The following is a 12,833-nucleotide window of genomic DNA, read 5'->3' on the forward strand; positions in this document are numbered from 1 at the left end:
AACAAATACTACTATAAACTTTAGTATATTTTCTGTAAGTCCAAGTCCAGCCATATTCCTAACAGTCATTCCTACTAATGATCTATTATTCTCTGTGTCCACTATTACATTACAAAATATATTTTTCTCTTAATGACCTGAGGGCAAAGTTTTATTCAAAACATTGCAATAAAAGAAGAAACAATTTTTAACTTTCCACTAGATGCCAGCCTTTGAAGTTGAACAATGCTTTAATTATTGCAGAAGACAGAATGACAGTATTCTGTAAAAAGTCCAGTCCAGTTCTTTACAGGATGTCCAAGAAACTGTTTAGCAGATGTATTTTGTTTATACAGAACTTCTACAATAAGTGGAGGCAGTTTGTCAAACAATAGATTTGATACAATAGAAATCAGAAGAAAAGCAGTTGCACAGCTTGCCCTAAAGTACATATGACAAGTAAGGAATCCCACCACACATGCTTTGTACTGACAGAACCCTAGTCTGACGTGGGCCTGGGCAGCTTCATAAACACTCCTGTGTTAGGTGATTGGAAGTGTTCATGCCACACAGACCTTGCCCTTGTTCTGTCAGTAATCCATGTCTGTGGAGCACAAGGAAGAAAATACCTGCTTGATTTGTCAGTTTTTGAAATTGTAAGCTCAGCTCTCCTTTAGTGTCACAGCAATACTAGTACTCACCCTTCCTATAGAGTAGTATAGCCTGCAAAATTAAGCTTTTGGGATGACAGAACTATCAGATGATGAGTTCACCTAATAAACCCCCACTAAGTCTTGAGCTGTCAATCCTGTTAACTTTCTCTGACAGATCCACCACAAATTTTTGCTAAAGCAATAATATTTACTGCATATTTACTGCCACAGTTTCCATGTGGTGGTATGGATATTTGACATGCTTAGTGACTATTTTCAGTACTTTTACTTTCTGCATGAAGCCTCAATGTACCACATAATTCTGAGGATTTCAACAGTGACCAAACCCAGCCTCCTTTATGTGGTTTCCTTCCTATCATTAGTTTTCTTTGTATTCTGCTAATGACTTGGTCTTCCTTGATGTCCAGCTCAGTAATTATAGCTCCCAGAGTCTACTCTCAATAAAAAAATCTGAAGAATATGTTAATTTACAGTAGGGCAAGTGTTTCTTACAGTAAAAAAGGACAATGTCATATGTGATGTAAGTGACAAAAGAACTAACCTCATTTGTTTTGAGACTTGTAAAATAAAGAAGAAATGCTCTCATAATACAAAAGTATTCAAGATTACATATATATGTTCATTACACATTTTGTTTCAAAAGAATTCTTTGTTACGTTTATATATTTCAGTTAAACAAAATTTCTGTGACTTGAGGCATTTGCCAGAACTGCAAATTTGATTTGTGAGAATGGACATGGACCAGAAGAAATTATCAATCCAGTCTGCAATTTTATTTCGTTATCTCCTGGAGGACCTGTAGTAGGGCAAAATTAACTCCCACAGTTACCAAATACAGTTCTCTGCTTTTCAGGGTGAAAAGTTACCATTTGTGTTCACTCTTTTAGGACAAACACTGTAAGCCCAGTGGCAATTGTGAATTAATAGGGTCATCAAAATTGCTCTTAGAGCTGCACTCTAAACACAAGAGGAAAAACAGGAACCTGTAATACTGACCAAGCAAAAGTTATTTTAAAGAATCATTACATCTGTAGTGTCAAGAAGGATTCACACAGAGTCTGTGGTCACTGTGTAAGGTGCAGTACAGTGTGGGCAATGGACCCTTTGAAGTAGCACTGTGAAAGACAAAGGAATTAAAAGAAAGATCATGAGGAGTTCAGTTCTGTACAACCCCTGAATATGTTTCTAAAAGTGATATATTCCAGATATTAGACCTTCTACAAAAATGTCAAAATGTCATTTACAAATATGGATGCAAAGACCTGCTACATAACTGAGTTAACTATTGGTTCTTTAAAACACTACATCGTATAACCAACTGGCTTCTTGGCACAGTTGTGCCAAAACCAGGAGATCACTGGCGATGAACAGGTTACAGAGAGTCTAAGTGAGGATAGAGCTACAGCTCTAAGACTACAGCACTTTAATTTCTTCTCCAATCCATCTAATTCCAGAAAGAACTAATTTTACTGTAAGATCTTGCCAGACAACAAATGAAATAGGAAAAATCAAGGATCCACTCAGCATTTTTCTGCAGACAGAAGGATGCAATAGAAATGCAGAAAAGGCAGCCTCTTCTTGAGGACTGCAATCTGTGAGAATCCAAAGCAGCACTGCTGAGACATGGTTCCTTTGCAGACCTATTGCTCTGGCAAGACTAGAGAAAGCTTTGGTCACAGATAAGCCCTGAAACAATTTGCCGGTACAATGGGCCTAACATTTCATGTTCAGCTAACACTGAAGTAAAGGGTTAGTGTATTAAAAATACAAACAAGCAGCCCCATGCCATGTAAAACAGTTTCAGAATAAAGCAGCACTGAAATCAGATGTGGTGCTGAATGTGTTCCTTGATGCTTTTATTAAGGCCTTCAGTTCAGACCCTGAACTCTTTAAGTATCCCAACGTCCTCTACAGAATTTCTGCTTACATCAACTGAAGTTGTGTATGACAGAGATCTAGAAACTGTCTCATCAAAGGTGAATAATTTCTTTACACTGCAGAAAGCTATAACTGAATCATTTGCTCTTGAAGGATCAGATATTTCACATTATCATTTAAGGCCTTTTATTTGTTGCAAGGGAGTTAAATATGTAAACCTCTAAATGAGAATGATACTTAAGTACGTTCCTAACTTTAAATGTGGAAGCTAAGATGAAGAGGGCTATGTAAGTTTCCAGACACAGCCCAGAAGGTTTACTGAGCTTCTGAGTTAAACATTCAAACAGAAGTAAGTCTTCTAAAACAGTTCTTCAAAGGGAGGAAAAGCTAGGGATGACATGTGCAACACACCACCTCACATAAATGGAACACTACTGACATAAAGCTATTCTTGATTTGCCTTGATGCAAACAAGCTCAGTATCAGACCCAATCTTACTTCAGAGAACTAAAAAATAATGTTTAAATAATGCTGTTTAATGAGTTTAAATTATATTGTCTATGTATAGTAAAGACCTTGAGCATGGAACACAGCAAAAAGCAAAATTTACTAAACTAACACTTGAGTCATACTTAAGCAATCAACAAACCAACCGAGCAATCAACAAACCAACCGAGCAACCAACCAACCAACCAGCCAACCACAAACACATTACAACAGTAATTAAAAGATCCGAACTTTTTCCACAAGAACTAGAAGTATCCAGGGGGTATTTACCAGCTAGCTGTTTCCACACCCTACTCCAGGTAGGTTTCCAGGTCTGAACTACCAGTTCCATATTTTTCAATTGCATTATTTCCAACAAAAATTTTTAGTGAAAATGCTGAGTCTGAATCTCTCAGTGTGACATATAAACAGCTAAACAGCAGGACATGTTGTAATCCATGCTTGCTTCTTCAATGGAAAAAGAAGGTATCACAGATTCACAGAATATTCTGAGTTGGAAAGGAACCCCAAGGATCATCTAGTGCAACTCTTAAGAAAATGGCCCATAAAGGGATCAAACACACAACCTTGGTATTATTAGCACTGTGCTCTAATCAACTGAGCTGATCTCAGTATCAATAAAAGTTCTTATGCTGAGGCTTTACTCAAAAACTCCCAGGCTTGAGCACTTGGTAACTAGACCAAAAAGGCTTTTGCTTTTTATCCAGAGGAGAAGAATGTAATGGCCAGGATAAAAGTCTTCCAGCAGCAACTCTAATTTTTTTCTTTTCTTCAGGTTGTTATTATTAGGGTATGAGACATCCCAAGCACAGGCTATTTTCTTTTATCAAGGTACAGTACAGCGGTAAAGTTTACTAGCAAAGAGTTTAAATCTGCTTTGCATTATGAAAATATCAGGTATTTGTTTAGTCTTCTTTGGCCCTGAAAAAGATACTTTTTTCCCATATACATTGTCCTAAGCAGTGAAATTATGCTTTCTGGCCTCTTAATTTAAAGACAGAATTTACTTCTATTAAGTGCTTTGTTTGTGAGGTACACGTGAGTGTAGCTCTCTGCTCTGATTAAGACTGAACACCTAACTGTGTTCACCAAATAGATGACCACTTTCCTGCTAACAGTTTAAATAAATGAATATGATTAGTGGTCAGCAGGCTGACAGATGACCTTCCCAATACAGACACGTTGTCATCATTTCATCAAGATGTTTACTTTATCAGGAGTGTTTTCAGCAGCATGCACAGCTGGAAAGCTGTGTGCCACCATGCTTTCCTCAGCACATGGGCTTCGTTCATCTTTTACATTGGTGTTTGCGTCTCCTTGCTTACAGGACCCAGGTGCTTCAGATGCAGTCTGCTAAGGGGATCAGGAAGATAGTGGAGGGCACTAACAATCTTAATAGAGCTGATAGGTGGATTTCACATTTTGAGGGTCTGTCTGTGTTGAATTCATGCAAATGAAAGTAAAAACACAAACCTATTATGAGATTTTTAAAAACAATCCCACAATTTAAACAAATATTGTTGGATTAAATGATCTTAGAGGTCATTTCCGACCTAAATAATTCTATGATTCTATGAAATATGAAAATAGGTAGAATGTCTATCTCTATGTCCACGTGCGAGCTTTTCTTATTAGAAAAACCTGTACTGTGTCTCCTTTGAATGCACATTGCTATCTGTGGTTTACAACTATTTTTGAAGTGTATTTCACTTGAAAAATTAGGTGCAATATCACATATTAGTATACTGGTTATGCCAACTACCTTGAGTTCAATAGAAAATGTAAGGGAGCATCTAAAAGACTCACAATTCACCTGTTAAGAAACTGCAATAGTTTTTGTAGCATCATCTGTGAAATGATTTAAATGATGTATTAAATTTCCTTAGGTCTAGAATCAACCTAACTCCTCCTGCTCCTGATTAGAAAATAGCCAGAGTACAAGCATTTTGAATGTCTTCATGTGGTATGGACTAAATGGTCCTTGGAACATCTGTTCTGGGAGTCCCTCTAAGGGAGATTTTTTTAAATGGAAAAGCATTGTGAAAGAGTCTTTAGGATCCAACTACCTGAAGCAAGCTCATCTGAGAAGAAGGTACTTCGGTTTGCTTTGCAAATTGAATGCACACTTCAGTTTTTAATCCAAAGGTTCTTTGTCATCACAAAGAAGGGGTGCTCCAAAAGTAGCTTTTACTCTCACTCCTTCCCATTTGTGTTTCAATTTACAGGTTAGGTTATCATAACACAGGTCATCTCTATCTGTCCTTTTTTTCCTGGGATAGAAGGAAAATCAGAAAGACTCATCTTTCATTTAGTGGCTGTGTTGAACATAAGGGCTTCTCAAGTCTCTTCATAGATAGACGGATAAATACCTGCTCTTCAAAGAGATTCAGATTTAACGGAAATTTAAAGAGGATATGCTAGCCATTGACAGAGAGTTTAAAACATGAATTTTGGTTCAAAGGATTGTGTACAGAAGTACAAGCACAGAACTTAGGATTCATCTAAAAAAGTTTTGTTGTTTTCTTTCCTTTTAAATTGATATTTTGAGATTTACGAGACTGTTAGGATATATCTATGTTCTCCAAGTCCTTTAGTTTACCAGCGACAAGGCTACAAAATGTGATTTTCAAAAAGGCTGTGATGGTTTCAGTGAATGCCCAAGTATTTCCAATAAGAACTGTTTACCTTCATTACCTGTATATTATCTCTATCTTCTGAGAACCTCATCCAAAATTCCCATTCCTTTAAACAAAACAGGAATGGGCAAGGACACACCAGTGACATACTTGAGTTTCCCAGGATTTACCCTTTTCTACTAGAAAACTGAATTTGACCTAAGAAATGGTAAAATACCTCACACCCTCCCACCCTCTCCCTTTCCCCTCTCCCCATTTCTGCCTCTATAGTCCTATCCTATCCTATACTTGCTGATGAAATTCTTCTGTCACCAATACTTACAATTTTAACTGTTTTGTTCACCTAGACTATAGCTACTTCTGGAAATTTTCTGAACTTCCATCATCTACAGCACTAGTGACAGAAACTTATACGAAAACTGTGCAGGCATCCTGGTGACCAGTGGACAATTCTGCATTTTGTTTCTAGGGATAGGAATACTAAGACACATTAAGACTTCCTGCTAAGGTGACTTATAAGATGGTTTGCTACTATATTGTGTTGAGACTTGTAGTGAGCAGCAAGTGACTGATGCTAAATCAACTAAATTCATAGCTGACAGATCTAATTTTCCATATAGTCAATAGATAAAGGCAAGAGTCATATTCAGACCATGTAGTTTAAGGACACCTAATTTTGCACCTTTTTTTCCTGGAAAATCAGCCGTCCAAATTTCACCAATGCAGGTTATGTTACAAGCAAGATAAAGTGAACCATCATTATCCCTATTGGAAACAACAGGAAATAAACTATTTTAAAAAATATGATTTATTGATTAGTTTCTAGACCTCACCAAAACCAAACTATTATCACTCTCTACTCTGGCATAGACATAAGGAACTCCATACTATCTTCCTCACTAATTGCTAGCAACTCTTCCTTGTAAATCATCTCTGCTCCAACTGGGACTGTTGCATACTGATTACTATGTTGACACTCAAAAGGATCATGAAATACTTTTCATATAAAATTCTATTATCACATTTCTGTTTTTATGAGGAATTTTTCTTAATGACTAATCTTTTAGATAGAACATATATTTGTTTATTAATGTACATTTGTTTTGTTACTGGAATAGAATGAGTTCCTAAGAAAAACTTGACCTACATAAATTTTAATTTCAAGTAATATGCAGAGCAGCTAATAGAGGTACCTTTGTAAATTTTTTGCAGTTCTTAACCACAGCCTACTATATATGGAAGGAAAGCAGTCAAAAAACAATGTCAGCCTCTTCACATTGATTAGGACCACTAACTGCATGTGTTAACTGTGTTGGAATAAGTAAACCACTGTGTTTCATTATCATAGAAAAATAAACTGAGTATCAAGCCTGCTGGCTTGCCAGAAGCAATTTTCTTGAGCTCTTGAGTTTTGCTTTAGCTTTTTTTTTTTTTTACTTTTATCATTTTTGATAGTGTAGATTCAAAGTTTTAAATGTCAACTGAAATCACAGCAGTTGCACCATAATCTAAGCACCAACAAACTCAGTCACCACTATTTGTTAAAGAAACTGCTGGACATCCTGCACTTGCTCATCAAGAGAGCAACAGCAGCTGCACATCAGCCTGATCTAACACAGCTTCTCTTCCAGGTTCTGAAACAGCAGAGTTCCCTGCAAAAGGAAATTACTTCCCTGTTGCATCAAACTCATGCAACTTTTAGACTGACCATTTATTCTCTACCAATTTTGTGGCAAATTTAGGCAATTGAGGAAACACTACAGATGCAGTATCTGAGAAAACTCTGATAGCCACCCAGCTGGCCACCATCTCACCCAAATGGAAAGAATACTTCCAAAGTCTTTATTTAAGATTTAAGATCTGACCTTACAGAATGCTGAAACAAAAGTCATACAACTTTCATACCTGGTTCCTAAGAGGAATCCAACTGAGGAGTGCTGAAAGCTTTTCTTATATTTTTATTGGTTAGAAAGGTGAATCTACCCAACCAAAAACGTGTTCCCTGGAAATGGGAACAAAATACTTTTTAGATAGCTCATTAATTTTTGCATGATTCCTTCATTTCACCCCAGAGCATTATGATGTCTGTCATCAGCATATGGAGTAAATGGACAGTGATTACATATTTTGAAAGTATTATATGAAGTCAAATATCCCAAAAAAAGAGAAAGTTGAATAGGCTAATCACATTGCTACTGCATTAATTTGGTTACTATCAGTAACCTGTATGTCTAAACGGCATTTATGCCATGGCATGGTAACAAAAATAGACGCATTTTAGAAAGACGTTATCTATGTAAACCTGTCACTCACTACATTTTAATAGAATCAACTAAAGCACACAGAATTCAAGTCTAAAAGAACCAAAGTGTGTTATAATAGTTAATTCTGAATACTTTCTTGGAGTAGGGAAAAGTATAGGGCAAAATTTTTGAAGGGAAGAGGTATTTTTGCTCACAAAAATTATCTGCAAACTTGTGACAGAATTTATGTGGGCAATTGTTGACATTGTATAAACAGATCTAGCAAATACACGTGCAAATGATCAGTACAGGCACCCAGCTGCAGCTGATGCTTTGCTTCTACCTTTGTGAATATTCTCCTGGTAACTGCATGCATTAATCCACTACTAGGATTACATTTTATGCAAGCATTTTTAGCACAGACACACCTCCACCCTCCTTGTTTGAAATGTGAGTGCTGGTGTATTAAAAAATATTTGGAAGATAGACTTATTAAAATAAATGTTGAAGAGAACACAGCGGGGTATATTTTCAGTGTGGAGCACAGAGATTTAACTGCATGACTTCCATTAGTTTTAATGAGAACTGAACAGCTAAATCCTCACACACCACACTGGAAGATTAACCCAGAAAACACACATTGTTTACTTTTTACTAATACTCTGATTATTACCACGTTCTTCCTCCTCCTCCTCTTCTTCCTCCTCTTCTTCTTCCTCCTCCTCTTCATCCTCCACATCTTCACCTTCCTCTTCATCCTCCTCTTCTTCCTCCTCAATCTCCTCTTCTTCTTCTCGATCTATCTCCTCATCATCCTCCTCCTCATCACCTTGCTCCTCATTATCGTCAGAATATTCCTCCTCTTCTTCATCCTCTTCTTCTTCTTCCTCTTCCTTTTCATCCATTTCCTCTGTTCCATCAGTCTCATAGCACTCATCTACTGAAGAGTTGTCTGCTTTAACCACAAAGGGTTTTCTTTTGGGGGCTGGTTCTTGGGGTTGTTTATCTTGTGTTTTTCTTTTTTTTGCCAACGGACAGCCATAAACACTGTTCAAAAATAAAAGATGCAAATTATTACACTATCCTCCAGATTTCATTTAGTCATATATTCTAATTCTACATCATGATCAGCTGCTGTTCTCAAAATGCATGTTTTCAAAGTAAAATGATGTTTAGGCAATGATAACCAAGGGGGAGGACACTTACAAAACCTGTGAAAATGCAAGTGACTATTATTTGCCTGAAAATGTCACACATACATGACAGCGTAACAGTTTCAGAAGTGATACAAATGTGTGTTTTTCCTTCTCATTCTATTTTCTCTTTGGCATGTTACACTCCGTTCTAAAGCAGATGAATATAGTTAAAAAACCAGCAAACTTGTCCTACTTGTAGCTAGCAGTACAACAATCAGGAATAAAGAAATGCTTCATAATTTTGTAGTATTCAGTATTTTGACTGTGTGCAGTTAAGATACGTTTCAATGAAGTTTAAATAATGAAAATATGATCATATTCTGAATGTTGTTGTTTATTATTATTATAAATAGTAACATAATAATAAAAAAATAATGAATCACTCTTAAATTCTCCACTTTTTTTCTCCGTTATATGTTACAAGGCTGGATAAATGGGAAAACAAGCTCCCCAACACAACCAACCCCAATAATTATCATGGCTAGTGTTTCAAGTGTTCTCATATCAAAAAAATCAAACAATAAACAAAATCTGTTGTCAATGAAGAAAGTCAGACTTTTAAAAAATTGAGTACCCCTTCCTTATTGATCATTTTAATGTATTTAAATGCAGTGTAACAGAAATAGTATTTCAGAGTAGTACTCTACCAGAGTAGCCACCTGTTTCTCAAAGGTCACATAATCTGTGTTTGTTGGACCTGATCTCCCTTGTGTAACCCCTGTAACCTTCTGTGCAGAGTGACTGCACACACACATTACTTTTTGTTCAAAGAACCTCATCTCTGAACTTCTTAATTGTGTGACTATAAATATTACTCAAGCTGTATCAGTTTTTAGCCTTCTTTCTGTGATTAACTAGTTTTGGGATATTTACACTGTTCTTTATAACCTTTTCTGCATATCTACTAATGACTTCCCCTTTCACGTTTTAGTCTTTCTCCCTTTATCCCAATACACCGAGGCCCTCTTATTTTCTTCCATTCTTATAATGCTTCATATTCTGTTGACAGACCACTGAAAAACCTGGGGCTTCACCACATTTAGTACTACAGATGTGCCCTGTGTGGCGTCCTCAGAGTCTTGATCTTGGTCTAATTTAATTGCATACCAGCAGCTATGCATCCCAATTACTTAAACTGCTACTTAGGTAAAAACAAATTTATTTAAGCACCCAATTACTTTATTTAAGTGCCTAACTTAGATATTGTCTTACCTAAATTTCAAACCACAGTCTGCCTGGCACACACATATCTAATGAACATACAGAGTCACAAAAGACAGTATTCATGGAAAACCTGCTACAGGAGACCTTCTCCGTGCAACACAGGTGCCTCTCCCTCTGTGGGGACAACAGGTGTCTTTAAAGTCTAATCCAGCATGCCTAAAATAACCTGTCTCCATTAACACTAGAGAGAAATATGGCATAAATTTTAAGTACGTCCGTCTAGCCAGATTCCAAAGCACCTCACTTGGGAGTAGGGTAGTAGTCCTAGTGGGATACGGATTCCAGACACCAGCATCTAAGTTGGGGCCTAGTGATACAAGCTAGAGGGGGAATAGATCGACAACCTCCAGACTCCAGAGCCATGCTCCATCCAGCAGGTCATGTGGCATATTCTGTGGAAGAGCATCCTCTTACAGAAGATGAGCCCCGGTGCACTTGGAAGCAAGAAACTCTGATGCAACAGGTGAGCAAAAGCCCAAATCTTCACTAATTTTAAGAGCCCTAAACCCGAAAAGTAGCAACCCCTAAGCTTCTGGTGTTTTCTGTTTGGACTACATTTGTTTCCATCTAAAGACACTTTGAAGTACAACCTATAAATATAGAAGAAATCCCTGTCCTAGATCACCACTACAGTTCATTGCCAAATGACTGTCCTGCCTCTTGTCCTGTGAAGTCCTCCTCTTGGTCAGGACTCAGCTGCCCAGAATCAAGAGGAAATGTAGGTTTTCCATGGAAAACATCCCACATCATCACAGTCAAGACAGAAACAGGAATTCAATATCCATTGGTCTGGACACTGCACAAAACCAGGGGCGAAAGGGAAGCACTGTTTCTTGTAGTTCTGACTACTCCAGGTTTATTTTGGTGCTTTCCCTGGTGCTATGGTGTTTCAGCAGCTGCCTCTTTAAAATCTCCACATGGAGCTCTGAAAGAAGGCAGAAGAATTTGTCCTCAGAACTGGAATTTCAGAGTGTGTGTCGTGCCAAGGAAAATGGAAGGATAATCAGGGAGGAACCTGCTTCATTTAGGTGTCTAAAAGAGGCTGCATCCTGGAAAACAAAGAGTGGATCACATCCTAGGGCTCAGGCAGCTTTTAGAAACTTGTGTATCAGTTCAGTATGATTTAAGGGAACAGGTTAACATTTACTGAATGGTTGTGTCTTTGCTTTCTTGGTTTCTGTTCCTTCTCTTTTGGAGGCATACTACCCTCACTATAGCTTTTTCCAATGCCATTATTTGTTAAATTGTATTTTCTTAAAATCTTGGTATTTATTTCCAAAGATGTGAGTAGGCTTACGCCCAGAAATCCCCAGGATTTTTTTCTTCCTCTTATTATAACCTTCTTAGAACATTTTAAGAGGTAATGATGACACTTCAGGTAGCTCTGAACTAGAAGGGCACCCACAGATGTGTAACTTTTTTCCCCACTAGCATTCATAAAAACTCGAATTTTTCATAGAATCATGGAATGGCTTGGGTTGGGAGGGACCTTAAAGATTATCTACTTCCAACCCCCCTGCCATGGGCAGAGACACCTTCCACTAGACCAGGTTGCTCAAAGCCCCATCTGACATTGGACATTTTGTCACACTAAAGCCAGAAAATTAACTCCATCCTGGCCCAATCTTTTTTCATTTATGAACAGTAAATACTTTTAACAGCTTTCATCTAGTAATGCCCCACAACAATCTCTTTTGGAATTCACAAAAGTGTAAGAAGTGAAGCAGAGGACAGGGGGATAACAAATACATCTATTTTGGTTTGAACTGTTGTTTAATTTTTGTATTTGACAACTAAGAAGAACTGCATGACTTTTTAGATACAAATTATTGGTCAAAGGCAGAAAGAAATTGTCACTGCCCTTTTTTGTCATCTTCAGTACTTTTTCATATCTTTATGGTCTTCTACACAATATTTTATAAAGTTTGTGAGAATCTAAGGCATTACTTGGGATTCAGGGCCCCCCTGGAAAGTGCATAACTGGCAGTGGAAATCAATTCCAGTTAGCTGCCCAATGACTTTGATGCTTTTATAAATCTCATTAAGTAACTATTTGGAACTCAGCTATTCAAGCGAAGTTGTGAACTTTGACTTTAGTTTATAACTTTATGAATCTATTCTCAGTGTCTTTGCTCATACACCTAAAACTGAGGACACATCAGCAGCTACAAGAAACAAGTATTTGTATATTTTAATGGTTGGGTCCAACACTAAGGCTTGGAAATATATAACTTTTCCAAGGGTTATACCAGTTCATAGAATCACGGAATGGTTTGGGTTGGAAGGGAGCTTAAAGATTATCTATTCCAACCCCTCTGCTATGGACAGTGACACCTTCCACTACACTAGATTGCTCTAGGCCTTGTCCAAGCTGGCCTTGAACACTTCCAGGGACGGGGCATCCACAACCTCCCTGGGCAACCTGTTCTAATACCTCACCACTGTCACAGCGAAGAATTTCTTCCTCACATCCAGCCTAAATTCCTCCTCTTCCAA

At 37.5% G+C, this 12,833-nt stretch overlaps 1 protein-coding gene across 12 annotated transcripts in view; it reads right to left on the reverse strand.

Moving 5' to 3' along the window:
* Positions 1–12,833, reverse strand: part of MYT1L (myelin transcription factor 1 like) — a 315,746-nt gene that overhangs the window by 95,401 nt on the left and 207,512 nt on the right. For 6 of the 12 annotated variants that reach the window (XM_019282204.3, XM_010393362.4, XM_019282203.3 and 3 more), the window contains one exon: positions 8,591–8,964. In XM_019282204.3, coding sequence (XP_019137749.1) covers positions 8,591–8,964 — 374 coding nt within the window. Of the gene's footprint in view, positions 1–8,565; positions 8,965–12,833 lie in introns of those variants that run through there. The other 6 variants (XM_019282205.3, XM_010393368.4, XM_010393366.4 and 3 more) reach the window with 3 other exon arrangements.

Source organism: Corvus cornix, chromosome 3, assembly GCF_000738735.6.
Source record: "Corvus cornix cornix isolate S_Up_H32 chromosome 3, ASM73873v5, whole genome shotgun sequence".
NCBI lineage: Eukaryota > Metazoa > Chordata > Aves > Passeriformes > Corvidae > Corvus > Corvus cornix.